This window comes from Sceloporus occidentalis, unplaced genomic scaffold (assembly GCF_023333645.1).
Source record: "Sceloporus occidentalis isolate IW3139 unplaced genomic scaffold, rSceOcc1.0.p SCAF_12, whole genome shotgun sequence".
NCBI classification, from domain to species: Eukaryota; Metazoa; Chordata; class Lepidosauria; order Squamata; family Phrynosomatidae; genus Sceloporus; species Sceloporus occidentalis.
In genome coordinates this window covers 15,708,776-15,727,037 of record NW_028316992.1, presented here as the reverse complement: position 1 = coordinate 15,727,037, position 18,262 = coordinate 15,708,776, and the positions used below count along the sequence as shown (strand labels likewise).

Below are 18,262 nucleotides of genomic sequence, written 5' to 3'. Positions count from 1 at the left end.
CATCAGTGACAGGGAAAAAGTGTACACTCTGTCTTCTGGTCCAGAAAGAACAAGATGAGCAGAATGGGAATAGGGAGGATCTCACAAATTCTCTAGCTCGGATTCCCAGTGATTGGGCCGTATATAAATAAATCCTATTATTATTATTATTATTATTATTATTATTAGCAACTATAGTTTTTTGCGAGTTTTTTGGGCTATGTGGCCATGTTTTAGAAGAGTTTATTCCTGACATTTTGCCAGCATCTGTGGCTAGCATCTTCAGAGAATGCTGGCATGGAAGAGAGGTGTGTGTGTGTGTGTAGGGAGGGGTGATAATCTGTGTATTGTTCTGTTCAGGAACTCCTTACACCCTGTGGCCTAGTCATCAACAACAGAACAATACATAGATTATCACCCCTCCCTACCCAGGGTCACACAGTGTGTGTGTGTGTGTGTGTGTGTGTGTGAGTGTGTGTGTACACACATACATACACCCAACCCTCTTCCATGCCAACATTCTCTGAAGGTGCCAGCCACAGATGCTGGTGAAACATCAGGGAAAACTCATCTAGAACATGGCCACATAGCCTGGAAAACCCACAAAAAACTATGGATGCTGGCCATGAAAGCCTTCAACTTCTCTAGCAATTAGTCACACCTTTCACCCAAGGCCCATTCAGACTACACAATTACAGTGATTTTAACTGCCATGGCAATACCCTATGGAATCCTGGGGTTTGTACTGTAGTTTGGAGAGGCACAAGAGCTCTGTGACTGAGAATTCTGAATGCTCCTCCCTAAACTCCAAATCCTGTAGAAGTGAACCCCAGCAGTTAAAGTGGAATCATCCTAGTATAATTATAGACTGTGAATGAGACCCTAGAGAACCACAATTTTAAACTATATTGGTCACCACTTGGAGGACCGCCTCTCCCCATATAATCCGCCTCGCACACTCAGAACTTCCGGGACTAAATTGTTGGAGGTCCCTAGGTCTAACTTTGTACGGACCTCACAGAGGGCTTTTGCTATTGCTGCCCCTTCACTCTGGAATAAGCTCCCTGCAGAGCTTTGCTCCACCGCCTCATTAGCTGTCTTCAAGAAACAACTGAAAACGTATCTATTCCGGCTGGCTTTCCCACCTTAGATTGTCTGTTTATTTTCCTGCCCTCTTTTTTCCCCTTCGACCCCGGACCGATGTAAACAATTTTTCTCCTTTTCCTTGCCCTTGACATGTGTATTTTATTGTTTTCCTGTTCCTGTTTTTTGTAGTAATGTTTTTAACTGTTATATTGAATTTTTATCCTGTATTGAAATGTTTTAAAAATTTGTAAGCCGCCCTGATCATATCTATGGAAGGGCGGGGTAGAAATAAAATTTATTATTATTATTATTATTATTATTATTATTATTATACGAGCACTTGGAAAAACTGACAGCTTGGGAAAATACTGGTTGGAAGGACTTGAGAATTACAGTCTAAAAACATAACTTTCCAAGCTTTGGATAACACTGATAGCATAGCGTCTGACAATACTGATAGCAAAAGGTCTTAGCAACTGTTGTTCTTAATAGTAAAATCCCCCATGCACACTGACCTAACTTATTCCGATTTGAAAGCAAAGTGGCTGTGCAGTGAAGTACATGTGGTAAGGCAGCCTGGACCAGTTCCCAGCGAGAGATGCTCTGGATGGCTTCCGAAAGGGCTGGTGAAAGGCCATGTAGTTTGTTTTCAACCAAAACTCTTTCAAAAGACTAAAAGGCATAGGGGAAACAAGTACAGATTTAAGAATCTCAGTACATGGTCCAGAGAAGACATAGAAAATTGGCATTTCTTTTTTGTGTATATATTTCGATTTTCCATTAAATACAATTAATAAATGCAATCATTTAATTAAGAAATAATTCCATGTAACAAAATTTCCAGTAACAACAACTCTTGCTTACCTGAGAAGCCCAGCTGACAAACTGAACACTGGTGTTTTCTTCTCTAAGGTGCTCCCCTCCTCGGAGGAGGAGCAAATTTAATGGGGGGAAAGGAAATGGGAGAAAGGTTTAACCCACCTTGAGTCTCATTGGATCAGATTTGATGGGTAAAAAGGAAACTATAGGCCAGCTGCATGTTACACTTCTAACATAGTTAGTTGTTGAACCCAACACCAGGAAAGTGTGGAAACCTCATACATCTCTTTAAGAACTTGTATAAATATGTCTAGCAACCTTGTTTGGTCATGCCTTTAAGACATATGTTACATTTTTAAAAAAGTTTTTTAAAGTGCATGTGTCTTATCCACCTTGTGTGTACTTGCTGAAGAAAGCCCCACCCCAACACAATGACAGTTGTGTTTGATGCATATTGTCATGAAGGATAAGGCTTCCAACAAACAGATATGGTTTTCACAGTGCTGCTGCTGTCAGTATGAAGACACAGAGCATCTGGCTTTGTTCATGTTAATTTTCCCTTTTATTTGCTTTCTTTTTTTTTCTCCCGCTGTTCACTATTTTATATGGACAGCATTCAGTATTGCAGTTATGGATTTGTAGCCCAGAGTTACAGATCTATAAATACTTTGTATTAAATAAGACTGTGTAGACTTGCTGTAAAACTACATAAATGTCCCCCAGCGCATCTTAAGAGCCAGCAACTGGAATGAATGAAGGAGGTCCATTCAACTTCCAAATGGGGCACAAGGAAGACAACGGGGTACAAGGAAAACCCCGGCTTACCTTTCCTGAATTCAGTCCTAATTCGGAAGGAAGCCAGGTGTTATCGCAAAGAAATTGCGTCCCTACATAGCATGCCTGGGTCCATCCCCTTCATGGTCCCTACATAGCACCTGAGTTAAGGGCTATATAGAGATCATGAATATGTCACAGTCACAAATGTTTCACTTTAAGTTATGCATTTATAAATGCCATAGGATTCTGGCCAATATTTATAATGGTTATATGGCACATCATTTACTGGATACTGGGTAGAGGTTCTCAAAACTTCTACATCTACGCCTAAGTACTACACCTAAGTGGGAAGAATGAAATGCACAAATATAGGGTGGGTAACAACTGACTTGAAAGGGATCTAAGGGTCTTAGTAGACCACAGGCTAAACACGAGTCAACATTGTGATGCAGTGGCTAAAATATTCTGGACTGCATCAAAACCAGCTCAAGGGAAGTAGTAGTCCCACTCTATTCTGTTTTGGTTAGACCTCCCCTGAAATATTGTGTCCATTTCTAGGCATCACAGTTCAAAAAGGATATCAACAAGCTCGGACATGTTCAGAGACGTGTTCCCAAGATTGTCAAAGTTCTGGAAACCAAGACTTATGAGAAATGACTTACGGAGCCACAATGGCATGCAACTAGTGGTCAGATGACCTTAGCAGAAATGTTATTAATTGCTAACAAGTCAATTCCTATAGGCCCAGTAACTTTAGTACATGGTGACTGAGGTATCTATCTATCTATCTATCTATCTATCTATCTATCTATCTATCTATCATCTATCTAATATGCCATCTTTTTCCTAGACTAGACCCAAGGCAGCTCACAAAAGATAATTAAGAAAACTGTACAATTTTAAAAACAGAATTAACAACCTCTCATTAATACTAGTTAAAAATATAAAATCATTACAAGCATACTAAGTTAAATAAATTAACAAAAGCAAACACCCCAATAAAGAAGCCTCATTGGATGCCATTACATATTAAAAGCCTGCTTGAAGAGAAACGTTTTCCCCTGGTGGCAAGAGGAAAGCAAGGAAGGGGTCAGCCTTGCTTTTGGTGGAAGGGAGTTCCAAAGGGTGGGAGCAGCCGCCAAGAAGTCTCTCTCCCGTGTCCTCACCAAACAAGCCTAGGATGGTGGCAGGACAGAGAGAAAGCCTTCCCCTCAAAGAATTAAGAAACAGTATTTGCAATATCATTCAGTTGTATAAATAACTCTTAAGTTTTTCATTCACAAGTTGCTTAGCCAATCTGAATGTGTTAACTAAGAGATTAAGCAAATATGACCTATGCAGTGTTAAACAGCTATGCTTTCCCATTCTCACCATGCAACATTCTTTTTCTGTTCACTCCCACCCTCTGATATGCAGCGTGATTTGATGGTATGAGTGTTCCCCTACAACTCTGGAGACTAGGATATGATTCCTTGCTCGAGTATGAAACGCACTGGATAACCTTGCGATAACCACATGCTTTCAGCCTCAGGGGAAGGCAATGGCAAACCTCCTCTGGACAAACCTTGCAAAGAAAATCCCATGATAGGTTTCCCATAAATTAGAAATTACTTGAAGGCACACAACAACAAGAGCAACAAGATATAACTATATGACCTGTTTGATCCTCCACAAGTGACAATGACAGAAACGAACTGATCCCCATCCTTCAGAGAAATCAGCACAGTTAAAAACAGTGGGATTTCATGTGTTTATTCTTGTGTGGTCATGATTAAGAAATGTAAATATTACTTGTGCTGATGTGCTCCTGGGGGTTGTGGCTGGATGTGATATCTAAGGAAGCCTTCTAGTTTAGTGATGTCTATTAGTAATGTAGGAGAAACTGGTTGCATCTATATTTGTGTCCAGAGTTAGCAAATTTGGACCTCCTGAACCGATAAACTAACCACAGCACTCTTGCATACCAAAACATTTGTTTTTTTTACAGTTTTTGTGCTCTGTCTCACCATTAAAAATGGGCAAAAATACACATAGTAAGGATAATGTGCAATAAAATGTATCTGCCACAAAAATGAGTTAGAGAAAATATTTGTAAAAAGTATGCACAATTGGAAAAGTATATAAAAATGTGTGCATATTATGAAAAAGACACACACACACATGCATATGCATCTTTATGCAGTTTTGGGTCAATGTACTCACCTTTGCAAATTCATGTAAAATGAGGTGAACTGAACTTGCACATGGGAAAATGCGAAATTTAGCAGAACCAAAGCTGAGTTTCCCATCCCAAGCAAATATATGAATTATGGCTAGTCTACACAGTCTTCTAGTCAACTGCAGAGTCATGCTTTTCTCAAACTATACTACTTTAAACCTTTAAATTGCAGCTGATGTTCACATATATTAATGCTGTCAAAGGCAAGGTTATACATACACACAAATGGAAAAGTGAGCACTTGCAGCTCTGAAGGCCACTACATAAACTTTCACCCCGTGCTACTTTTCTATATATTGAGATAATCTTCCCACCCCAACTAGGGTCAGTTCAGATACACATCTCTTATCTACTGGTTGCAAAGCTGTAGAAAATGTTGTAGTATGCAGTTCTGCCACACCACAAAAATGTGGCAGTTTGACCCCACTTTAACTGCCATGGCTCAATGCTATAGAATTTGGGGATTTGTGGTTTTCTGAAAGATTTAGCTTTCCCTGTCAAAGAACTCTGGTGCCCCACCAAACTATAAATCCCAGAATTCCATATTATTGAGCTATGGAAGTTAAAGTGGTGTCAAAGTGTTTTATTTCTGCAGTGTGCCAGCAGGCCCAGTTGCATGTATGGATTGTCTATAATAAAGATGCATGCGTAAAAGCATCAATTCATAATTAAACTGCCATTATCATTGCAACTTACTCAGTTTGAATAATTTAGAGACAGGTCTTGGCAACTGCCATTCAGTAAAATAGAACTCTGGAGGGAGATATAGACATAGGTCCCTACTGGAATGGAGTCTCTGTTAATAATATTTGTGTGTTGTTGTTTTTAAGATGAGGAACTAAAGACAGGAGAAGTCCTATCCATCTTACCGAATCAAATAAAAATCTACCCTGTAATGGACCTTTGGGAATTATTCCATTATTTGCAGAGTGGGGTTGGGCACTTTGGACCTCAAACACACTCAGCATGCTCCATTTACCTGGAAGTTGGAAAGCTATTCCAGTTAAGACACACAAACATGTCTACAAAGACAGATGGATGCAAGACTACCAGAAGGAGAGGCTAAGCAGTCTCATATGATGTTGGCGGCAAAACTACTCTGTGTGACTTCTTTTACATGTTCAGTATACTTGTAAAAACCATGCAGGAATGAGACTAAGCTTCTCGAGCTTCTATAGTGGGCCCTTGGTATATGCTGGGGTTTGGTTCCAGGACTCCCTGTGGATATCAAAATCCATGAATCTTCAAGCCCCATTAAATACAATGGATAATAAAATGGCGTCCCTTATATAAAATGCCATCCCTTATAAAAGGGTGAAATCAAGTTCTCCTTTTCAGAATTAATGTTTTTTAAAAAATATTTTCAAACCATGGATGCTTGAATCTGTGGATAAGGAATCTGTGGATACGGAGGACCAACTGTAGAAGAGGAGCATTCTCTGTATATTTAAATCGTCAACTCAGTAGCAAAAAACATTACACAGAAAAGAAACTCTGCATGTTTTTTCTAGCTTTGCTATGTTCTTATCTCTACATATTGTTAAGACAAATCTTATTGCTAATCCCAACTCTTGTAGGTCCATTGAATCAATTGGGTTTGCTCAGGCTGAATTTATTATCAATCATCGATTCAGATGGCAAGCATGCAGATGGCAAACAAAGTACCTTAGAAGAGTCCTCTGTATCATGTCTGCCAGATACCTCTCTGTACTATTATTCAATTAGGAAGACACGTGTTTCTACTAATTTTACGGTAATAATGATATAAAATTAATGTAGAAATAAACCAGAAGCATTTACAAGCAATTTGAGACAGAGTCCTGTCTCCTATTTAAGTTATATTACTTTCCATGCACACTGATGTTGCAACCTCTTTGATATTCATTTTTATATTTCGGAGTTTTAAACACAATTAATTAAATAACGAATACACCTGAAGCACAAAAAATAGGTGCCCTTTTGAATTACGGAATAACCCAAAGCTACTGTGCTTTGTCAAAATACAATTCCAGTTTTCTTTTTTTAAAACACAGTCGAATCAAAGCAAACTCTAAAATAAGCAGATATGTGTTTCATTCAAAGGTTTATGTATTCAAATGACCCCACCAATTAATTAAAGCGGTTGTGGATTAATATACTGCTTAAACAGATTCAAAGACTGCAGTGCTACTCTGATTGTTATTATGGTTGATTCAGTTTGGGACAATGGCTTTTGATTGGGGGAAATAAAATAGCTCCCACAGTAATCCACTGTAGCAAAATATAGAAACAAACACAGCAAATACAAAAGTGACAGGTCTAAAAATAGTGCACCGTAACAGACTTTAATGGCTTCAACTTTGCAGCTGAAGTCCTAAAAATACACAGGGCACTATTGATTTTGGTGGGATTGTTGCCATCTTAAATGAAAAGTACTGTGTCTCCCTGACATTTAGGAAATCATGGTGTCAACAAAACAGAGCTGCCTGGGAAGCAGACCAAAAAGCGCTGGCCTAGCTAGGAGATAATCAGCTCATGATGATAAACAGCTTGGAGCTCCAGTATATTGATGGGGGTTGAGGGTAGGGGTGAGGAACTATAACCTCTATCAGCCCAAGCAAGCATATCTGATGGTCAGGCATGATGGGAGTGGCAGTCCAACAATATTGGAAGATGACATGTTTCCCATGCCTAATGTGGGATCTAGCAACATTTACACAGACCAAAGGAAAAGTCCCATGGACCCCAGAGATATGGATACCTCCATGGACAAGGCTGATTAGTAGTGGATGTCCCTCTGCCAGCAGTGTCCTCGGCTTTCAGGAACAGAAGATATGCTCAATCCACAAGGCTCTGGAGACTGAGGTAGTGAAGGAGTTGTAACCGTACAGAAATGTCCTAACTAGATGGTTCTCCCAACCTGTCCTGTGCACTTATTTTTCCTCCCCAGGTCTTTTACTCTGTTCCACTCTATAATTTCAACAACACATTTGCAAGAAGTAACAGAACAGCAGACACTCCCACATAAAGCCCTTAGTCCTGGCATACTCCATGGATACTTTCATAAGGATGTCAATATAATGAAGGACTGCATATATGAGGTGCCATTTTCTCAATCTTTGCACCAGTTCTCAGTGACACTCCAGGTAAACTAATGGGCTGCAACCAGTGGTGGACAGTAGCTTCGCTGTCAATGGGTTGGTGAGTCCACTCTGGGTTTCAGATAATAATTATAAGAGCTATTTAGGGTGCTGTACCTTACCCAAAAAATAGGCTCAGCGTCTTGGCAACTCCTTTAAACTTTTGCCTAAAATGTGGACTGGCTACCGAGCCCCATTGACGTCCTTAGAAGATGCCATCTAATGTTACCGTTATTTAACCATACTCTGTAAGAACAGGAAGAGGCCAGCTCATTGCACAATGACCTCTCTAGTATAGCATTCTGATGCCCACAATAACCAACCAGAAAACCACTGAAAGGCCATAGCAAGGGCACTAGTCTTCTCTTACTCCCACTGTGACTTTCAGGGTCTGACTGACATTCAGGGGCACTTGAACATACAATTGATTTTTCAATAGGAGATGAAAAAGGCATTTTCTCTTACAGAGACTCTCCTAAAGAGAGGGAAGGTTTGGAGAGGGGATAAAAAGAACACTAGGCCAGGCAGGAGAGAGAGAAAGAGAGAGAGAGAGAGAGAGATCCTATATCTAGTTGGATGAGATATGTTTAAAATATGAGCAGCTGGAGATGGTTTAGCCAATGCACTCGTTCTTATGTTTCCACAAGGAAAGGACCAAGAGACGAATTCTAAAAAAGATGGAAAGAAGATTCTAGGAAAGAAGGGGGCTGAGATTTTCTAGATGGTGGCCTTTTGGCTGTTGTCCTGACCAGATTTGTAAATGGTTCCCATTCATTCCTCAGGATTGGGGCAGTGAGGACAAAGACAACTTTCCAGCCCTCTGGGACAGTCTTTATTAACAGGAATTCTGCAACCTGTGTCTGTGTGCATGTTTTTGTGTGTGCATGCACACATCCATGTTCAAACCACACCCAAGATGCACAGAAATACATATTCCACCTCTTAAAATGCTTTTCATTTTGCTACTGCATAACAAGTAATATGCTAGAGGTAATGCACATAAAGTAGAATAGAAAAATGTGACGTTCTTCACCATCTGATTAAAAAAAAAAAAAAAGCCCAGGCAACAAGGATCTTTTCTTCTTAGAAGGGGGTTTACAAAAGGCTCTGCTGGGGTGAGACTTTCAATTTCCCAATTAGCAACCGCCCTGTCAAGACAGACTGTGAAACCAGACTATCACAGACTCCAGCAGTTCCCTCTGGAATTCCCTGGCTGAGAAGAAGCATCTTTTGAAAATCCAGCTGTTATATAACGCTGGAGATGATGTCAGAGTCTATGGCTGCTGACGAAGGTACTGAGAACATCTCTCACTTAAAAAGAGTCATTATCATAGATCATGACAGTCACAATTATTTGGAATGGTTTGGTATGCATAGTTCATATTAATGTATGTACAAGCAAAAATTGCCTGTGACACTATGGATACCGTTCTCCAATTTCCCCAGCTGCATCATGAAATGGGGATCTTTTGTTACAGTAACACTGACAAATGACAACTAATGGTGTGTCATCAAAACGTACTGCCAGAAGCACTTCTTGGTTGGCATATTTTAGCTGTACTTGAATGTATTTTGGAATGTTTTGTATATTTTGATGGCTACCACTTCTCCAGAACTGGTGGGTTATAATAAGGTTTTGATCTTTTGTGTTGCTGTGTGCCTTTGAGTCATTTCTGACTTATGCTGACCCTATGGCAAACCTATCTTGGGCTTTTCATGGCAAGATTTGTTCAAGGGGGTTTGCCAGTGCCTCCCTCTGAGGCTGAGAGAGTGTAACTTTTCTAAGGTCACCCATTGCTGAACAGGGATTCAAACCCTGGTCCCCAGAGTTGTATTCTAATGCTCCAGCCATTACCTCATGCCATAATAGCAAAAATGGTACTATTCACACATGGCAACAAGTATCAGAAAGTCTTGGGGGTGAGTGGGTAGAATTCAAAATTTATAAAGGTACAAAAATAATTCAGGGAAAAGCTCCAAGAGGGGTGGGGAACCTATAAATTGGGCACATTTCAGTGGGCAACAAATGCTAACTGACTAGTTATGGGGAGAGGGGAGAGAAATCAAATATGGGGTGAGAAGAAGCACAGAATGAAATGGGATATGCTGAGGAGGAAATGGCTGACTGATACTGAGAAGGAGTGTGCCGCAATTCAGCATTTGGTTGAAATCTGTGTGTGCTCCAGGCCTAAATGCCCTAAAGAAACTAAGCAGGGTCAGCCCTGATTAGTTCTTGGACAGGAGACCACTAACAAAAAACAACTGCTGTAGGCTCTATTTCAGAGGAATTGGCAAAATCACCTCTGAGTATTCCTTGTCTAGAAGAATCCAATAAAGATATCAAATATAAAGTGAAAGAGTGACTGAAAGTAACTAAAGAACAAAGAGTAACTACTAATTATATAATGAACAAAAATTACACAAACGAAAATGTAACAATGACAATGACAAAAACTGGCTTTACTGACAAGTAGTATTTTTTAAAAAAAAATACTTGACTGAATTGCTAAGGTGCTAAATAAGTGCTTATAAATAGACTTATAAGTGCTTATACATTGCTATTTTTATATGCACTAGAGTCTTGATGTCTGGAATGTATTATGGAAAGTAACTGGAATAAGGTACCTGTTTATCTTTACTGAGGAAGATATTTTTAAGATGACTTCAGAGCTCCGGAGGTAGTCATATACTATCACTACTACCACCACTTTTTAATTTATGTTGCTGTTCTTTATGGAAGTTCATACAACTTCCAATTGAAACTATCAAAGGTCATATGTTTTGACGATTTATTCAAGGTTATAACTATAATGTTTCAACTACAAGTATGTGCAACGCCACAATAGCAGCCTGTCTGTGAAGTTGGTTTGCTTATTATCCCACTATTAAAGCTCGATATCTGAGTGTTTATTCCAGGATACAAGACTGTAAGGTTTTGGGACAATTCTTTTTTGGGGACAATTTTTTTCATGGATATCTATTTAACAATTCAGTCAAGTACTAGTGTCATAAGTAATATTTGTTAGTAAAGCCAGTTTTGTAAAACATTGTCAGTTACTTTCTGTTATGATTATGTAATTATTAATCACTTTCTTGATAGTTACTTTTTGGCTGTCTAGTTTTAGTTCATTATATAATTAGTCATTACTCCTTTACTTATTTTCAGTTACTCTTTTACTTTATATTTGGTACTTTGACTGGTTTGCCCCAAGTTTGTTAGGTATAGAAGAAATGCAACAGCAAGGCAGCTCCCATGAATATCTTCTCAAAATGAAGGCCAGTTGACACTTACAATGTTGTCTTGAGTCTGAAGGGCAAACAATGCCTTTCCTACACCACAGGAAGTCATACAGAGGACAGAATTACATGTTTATGGCAAATACTTCTTCCAATAAGAAATAAATATTTATGTCATAATGTGACTGGAGGCACAAAGAGGGCACAAGTGGGGAAGAGTAAAAGAAAAGGAGGAAATTTTGCTTAACCTGTCCCACACACTGTGATGCTTCATAGCAAATGAAATCCTCTTCCTTGAATTTTCCTCCAATTGGGTTGGTTTGGGAGCATGGGACAAGAGCATTGGTAAGGAAGAAAGCATGGGGAGGTGAAAGGTTCAAACATATATCCCTCTTCCCTGCTCTTCCATCCAAGGTTTGAACCTCTGTATTTTCCATGTAAGTTACTGTTCAGTCCTGATATTCAGCCAAAGGAACCGAAAGCTCAGATTTGCATGATGCCATCCCAATGTCACAAACCTTTATTGCATCCCTGTTGCGGATACAATGGGCCCTTGGTATCTGCTGGGGTTTGGTTCCAGGAGCCACCCACCCCGATACCAAAATCTGTGGTATCATGTCCCATTAAATACAGTGACATAGTAGAATGGCATCCCTTATATAAAATGGCAAAAATCAAGGTTTGATTTTTGTAATTTCTATTTTTTGGAATATTTTCAATACATGGATGCTTGAATCTGTGCATTAAAAAAAGCATGGATATGGAGGGCTGACTGTATCTAACTCTTTGGGGAAGAAAATGGTTCAGCAATCCTCATAAATGTCATGCCCAGCTCAACCATGATCACCTGGGATTAATTCCATTTGATGTCAAAGGACTATGCTTTCGTGTAACCACTTAGCATCACTGACTAACTATCCGTTCTTTACACTTGACAAAATACATGTTGCTCATTAATTTCAATGGGGTTTCAACAAAAAAGTCATATGATATTTTTCCCAATTAGCATCTGCTAAAATATTCAGTGCAATAAGAAAAGAGCTCACACTGCACTATAGGCACAATGGCAAAATTATACATAGGAATAATGCTTTGCTCCAACCACATGTTTACCTGTTTTTAGTATGGTAAGACATTTTCAGTATCTGATCATTGCATTTAGCAAATATATTCTGGGTTTCCATGTTAAAAACAAAAGGAAATTATGCAAAAGGCTTGCAATGAGGTATGTGTGCTGTATTTTTATATTTACTGTTATGCCATTTAGAAGATTTTATTCTGTTTTAAATTAAGGATGTTTTTACACAATACAAATGCATCTGAGGAAGTAGACTTAAGTCTAGGAAAACTCATGCTGCAAACCTCTGTCTTCCAATTAGTCTCAAAGGTGCTACAAGATCTCTCTACACAGTGATTCTACAGACTAACACAGCTATATCTTTGAATTTACATAATATAGTGATCCTACCTTATCAGCAAGCTATCTATCTGTGGATGCAAGCACCTGCACATCAGCATGCCCCATTTTATTCAGTGGCAATCCATGCGCATGGGACATGCTGGTGTGACCATGTGCACATCGTTGCCACTGAATAAAATGGGGTGCCATCCACGTTTGTTTTCATCTGCAGAATGGAGGGACCGAATCTCCATGCTACTTTAATTCTTGGGCTTTTGTTTTGTCTTTTAAATGCATCTGGTTTCTAGTTGTAACTTGTTTTAACCTTGAAGTAAACCACTTTGGTCTCTTGTTGGGTCAAATACAAATTAAACAAACATAAAATTCAACAAAACAAGCAATTCATGCCAATTGGTGAAGCAAGAACACTGAAAAGTCACTTACCACACATGAAGCTTCATATTGTTTTCCTAGCTTGGGCCTCAAAAATGCACTGCGGAAAGACAAAGGGACTTGTTAAAGCACTGGAACAGAGGCACAGCACATAAATAAATATGCTGTGGTTTGGCAGAATTACTTATGACACAGAATGACTTGTGGCACTATGGTTAAGCAGAGGGGCATGTGTGTTAAAGTCCTTGTGAAAGTTCATGTTGCAATGCTGGCAATAATCTCCATGTAGCAACTTCAGAGTACAACTTCCCAAGCACAGAATGGAAATCACATTAAGGTAATCATGGTTTGAGGATGGAGCCAGACCAGGGGCTCACACCCTGCTGGATTCACAAGCTGCTCATGCACTACATAGAGGCAAAGGGAGTGATGTTTCTTCCTCTGTGCCATCTTGGTGGTATGGTATGCATCAAAATGGCCACAAGTTTGGGCTTGTCACTTAGAAAATCAAGAAGGTCATTTTCTGCAATGGTTGCTTTACGTATACCTGTGATCTTGGGGCTCCATCTGGCCTGGACGTGAAGGAGCAGTATCAATATGCCACTGGAGACAAGTGTGTCAGGCTCACTGACAGGCCTTGTGGTAATATGGGGCCTTGATAAGGAAAGGTTTTATGGCATGACTTCAGCAAAGAACAGGTAAAGAGGGTGGACTAGTACCAAGATCTAATGTGAGATGAAAGACATTTTAATCTTCTATATCACAGTGGAAGATGATAGTGGAATATGTGAATAAAGTTTTTATGGGGAGAAATTGCTAACACATTCATCATATAATCTAATGATATCAAAGGTGCCTCTTATATAATCTCCATCATGCAGTCCATACCCTCTCTTATAGTAACTCTTGTAAATGCCTCAATATCTAAATAATCAGATTTTCCACACTTGCATGCCATTTTGTTAAGATTATCTTGTGAAGCCTTAATATGTGTGGGACAAGACATCTTTGGTTGTGGTTTTCATCTGTATGAAATTCACTTCTGGAAGTATAGTTAACAGTTTGTTGTGTGTTTTTATCAACTCCAAGTTGTGGTGACCCTATGATAAGATTTCATGGCAAGATTTATTCAGAGAAGATTTGCCATTACTCTCTTCTAAGGCAGAGAGGGTGTGACATACCCAAGATCCACCCACGGGATTTCCATAGCTGAGTGGGCATTTAAACACTGGTCTCCTAGAGTTCTTTTCAAGCACTCAAACCACTACATTATCCCAGCTCCTCTTCAATAGGTACTTGCCCAATTTTCCTTAGGCATCAGTGAACAATTCTACTTTTTCAAGACATTTGATGGATTATACTGTAATTATGTATTTCTGTTTGACTAGGTATACTATAAGCTAATGCCTTTGTTTTGTTTTTATTTTTAAATAATGGATTATTTAGTGTTTATTTTTTTATTTAACCTTTATGATTCTTTGTAAGCACCCTTGAATACTAATGTGAATGGAATGGTGGGGTATACATCTAAAGTCTTTAAACAGAGGCTGGATGGCCATCTGTCGGGGATGCTTTGATTGAGAGTTCCTGCATGGCAGGGGGGTTGGACTGGATGTCCCTTGGGGTCTCTTCCAACTCTATGATTCTATGAAATACACCACACTATATGCCTAGCCATATTAGGCATCATCCAATCACAGTAAATGACATTTCAGTTTAATGGATTAACAGGGAAGAGCTCTGCATGTTCTCTGATATTTCTAGTTGGGAAAATTAGGGCTTAGAAGAGCTTCACTTTGGCTCGGTTGTGCACACTGTATTTATGTGTCTACCTTGTGTATAACTTTGATCTCCTACTATTTAAAACCCTGTCATGGCTTGTGCGTAGATACAAACCTTCCATGTTTTATCATGGTTTTCCATTTCCTGGTAAGGTTAATCAACAAAGCAGCAAACAACAGTAGTATTAGGTAAACAGCTCTTCACTTTTCTGCTGGTTTCAACTTGTTATAGTGCTGGAGGTATATGTAAGGATGGAAGTGAGGAGCCAGTACATTCCTGGTTCACATCTTGCCAGAATTATTTAAAGTGCTCTTTGGCAGGAATATCCTTCCACCAAAAAGTGGGATATGAAAAGTAATGTAGTATTGTATATAGGATTGTTGTTCCTACATATTACTGAGATAATAATGTGGTTCCAGATGGAGCTTTGTATCATGACATGGCCCTTCACCATGCACTGAACTTTATAGGCCTTCCAAATTACATGGTCCTCTATTAGAAACCCTCCTTGGTTTTTCCATTGCTGCTTTCCATTTTCCCATAAAACATCTGTTAATGGCGAGAACACTAGCGCAAAGCACCCTTAAGGTGGAAACATTCAGGGATATGCAATTTAAGCTAACTGGTGAATCAGTTTACAAGTTGAGGTGTAAATCCAAATTCTAGTCCTAGTTAGAGGAGGCCTATTGAATCAATAGGAATAACTTAACACTTATGTAAGTTCCATTGATTTAATGGGTCTACTCTAGTTAGATCTTATAACTGGGTTTAGGCCAAAGTGTGTGTGTATGTGTGTGTGTTTATTTTAAAAAATGGGAAATTAACTGGGCAATCACAAATCAGAGAATATTTCCTTATCTATTTGCACTTAGAACAGCAGAATCATTTGTTGAGATTGTTTTATCATTATCAACCATTTTTTATTAGAAAATTTAAGTTTGTAATTTTTGGAGAGGAGTCTATACCTAGTAGATTTTCCTTCTGTTATAACAACAAAATAATTCAATTTTTTTAAAGGAAAGACTAGGCAGCCATCCTACAGCATAATGAAATAAGAATGTCTACATTTGTGGATCTCCCAATTTGCTTTTCATATTGCAAAGTGCAGAAATGAGGCTGTTGTTCAACTTGCACTTGTCAGAGAGTAAGCTCCACTGAAGAGACTGTGGGATTTCTAAATAAACACGGATAGGATTGTTCTGTGAGAGGAAGCAGTAATAGCCCAAACTCCAACAGATGATTTCATGACAGGCAGGTTTGTACCATTAAAACAGTTTAAGATTTAAAAGGTTTAAGGTTTAAATGGTTTAACGCAGGCTTTTAATATATAATCATGAAGAGCCAGCATGGCCTAGTAGTTTGAGTGTTGATCTACAACTCTGGAGACCAGGATTTGATTCCCCGCTCTGCCATGAAACCCTCCCCCCCGGGGAGCTTGGGCAAGTCACACTCTCTCAGCCTCAGGGGAAGGCAAAGGCAAAGGCAAACCTCTTCTGAAGAAATCTTGCCAAGAAAACCCAGCATAGGGTTGTCTTAGGGTTGCCAAAAATTGGAAACTACTTGAAGGCATACAACAACAACAACAACAACAACAACATATAATCATATCAGGGCGGCTTTTATATGAGGTGTGTGTTTTGGTTATTTTTTTTAACATGTGTATAATAATAATTATTATTATTATTTGAGGTGGGTTACAGTAAGAAACATTATGTAATTTTATACTATTTTTAGTTAGATGGTTTTAACTGTTTTCAAAATTTTATGGTCAAGTTTTGAAAATGTTTTTATCTATGAGCCGCCTAGGGTCCCTTTACGAGGGAAAGGCAGTATACAAATTCAATCAATCAATCAATCAAGAGCCAGTGTGGTGTAGTGGTCTGAGCATTGGATGAGGACTCTGGAAACCAGGGCACAAATCTTGGCTCAGCCATACAAACCCACTGACTGTTCCTGAGTAAGTCACACTCTCTCAGCCTCAGAGGAGAGCAAGGGCAAACCCCCCTTTGGAGAAACTTGGAAAAAAAACAACAACAACCAGGGTTTGCCTTAGGGTTGCCATAAGTTAGAAATGACTTGAAGGCACACATCCAGAACAACAACAACAACAAGAAAATTTCCAAACATGGCATTCACCACACATTGAAGCCCTGAGGCTCCCTAGCAATAACCTGGAAAAACAGTGCCCAACAAAATCTGAAAAGGAAGGCTATATAGCTTCTCAAAGCTTTGGGCACAGTTGAGGGGCAGGGAGAGAAACCAAAGCTGTATCCAGGCTGCAGAAGTAATCCAGTTTGACACCTCTTGCACTACCAAAGGTGCCACAACAAACTGCCATTCCCAGAATCCCAGAGCATGGAGCCATGGCAGTGCAAGGGGTGTCAAACTGGGCTACTTCTGCAACTCTGAACCTGGGAAGCCCTCCCAGGGCTAGGATGGGCAAGCCAGGGATGGGGGCCCACTTTCCCCTCCACCATCTTGGGTCCCCAACCCTCCTGATCCCTGGGTAGGCTGAGAAGCAAAGCCCCCCCTCTCTCCTGCTCTTCCTTTTTCTCCCTTACCTGGTTTGCCTCCAGAGGAAGGTCTGGATGGGGAGAGGGACCCCCCTCCCACTCTCCTGCTCAGGCCCTTCTGAGCTCTTCCTCTTCACCATGATGGAGGGAGGGAGGGAGGCCAAGGCTGAGCCACTAGCCCAGCATCTCTCTCAATCTCTCTCTTTCCTTGCCCAGCTGTCTCTTTCTCCGCCTCCGGCTGGGCTGGTGCAAAATGGCTGCAAAAAGCAGCAGCGGCGGCCAAAAATCAAAGGAATCAACTGCATCCAAGGGAGGGAGAAGAGCCCAGCTTGCCAAAGGAGGCGATGCTGCCTGCCGCCTGTTCAGCACCTTCCCCTGTGGACAGCGACTCCCTGGGAAGAAGGAGAGAGAGGGGCTGCAGCTAGGCGCCTGCCTCCTCTGGGTGGCCACCTCCCAGCCTCAGCCCACAAGAGAGGCTCCAAGGTTGTTGGCTTTATAGGCCCCTCTGATGTTGGACTAGGACTCTAAGGACCAGGGTTTGGTTCCCAGTTCAGCCATGAAACCCAAGAAGTGACCTCTGTGTACTATACCCTAGACCAGTGGTCCCCAAACTGTGCCCTTTAAGAGATTTTGGATTTCTTTAGCTCCCAGAAGCCTCAGCCACGTTGGCCAATAGTCTGGGATTCTGGGAGCTGACGCCCAAAAGCCCTTCAAGAGCCCAGTTGGGGGGCCACTGCCCTAGGCTGAGACCTACGAAAGCTCATGTTGCCAACTTCTTTCTTTCAGTTAGTCTCCAAGGTGCTACAAGATCTCTCTACTATTTGTTTAGTTGTCGTTGTGTGCCTTCCGATCCTGTCTGACTTACGGCAACCCTATCATGGGCAGGATTTGTTCAGAGGGGGTTTGCCATTGCAAGTCACACTCTTTCAGCCTCAGAGGA

At 40.2% G+C, this 18,262-nt stretch overlaps 1 protein-coding gene across 2 annotated transcripts in view; it reads right to left on the bottom strand.

The window, feature by feature from the left end:
• Positions 1-17,658, bottom strand: part of UNC80 (unc-80 subunit of NALCN channel complex) — a 166,757-nt gene extending 149,099 nt beyond the window's left edge. For both annotated transcript variants that reach the window (XM_089477635.1, XM_089477634.1), the window contains exons 1-3: positions 17,371-17,658; positions 13,079-13,127; positions 1,581-1,737 (exon numbers count right to left, since the gene is read on the bottom strand). In XM_089477635.1, the coding sequence (XP_089333761.1) occupies positions 1,581-1,737; positions 13,079-13,127; positions 17,371-17,462 (298 nt within the window). In that variant the 5' untranslated portion in view covers positions 17,463-17,658. The remainder of the gene's footprint in view (positions 1-1,580; positions 1,738-13,078; positions 13,128-17,370) is intronic.
• Between the last annotated feature and the right edge of the window lie 604 nt (positions 17,659-18,262).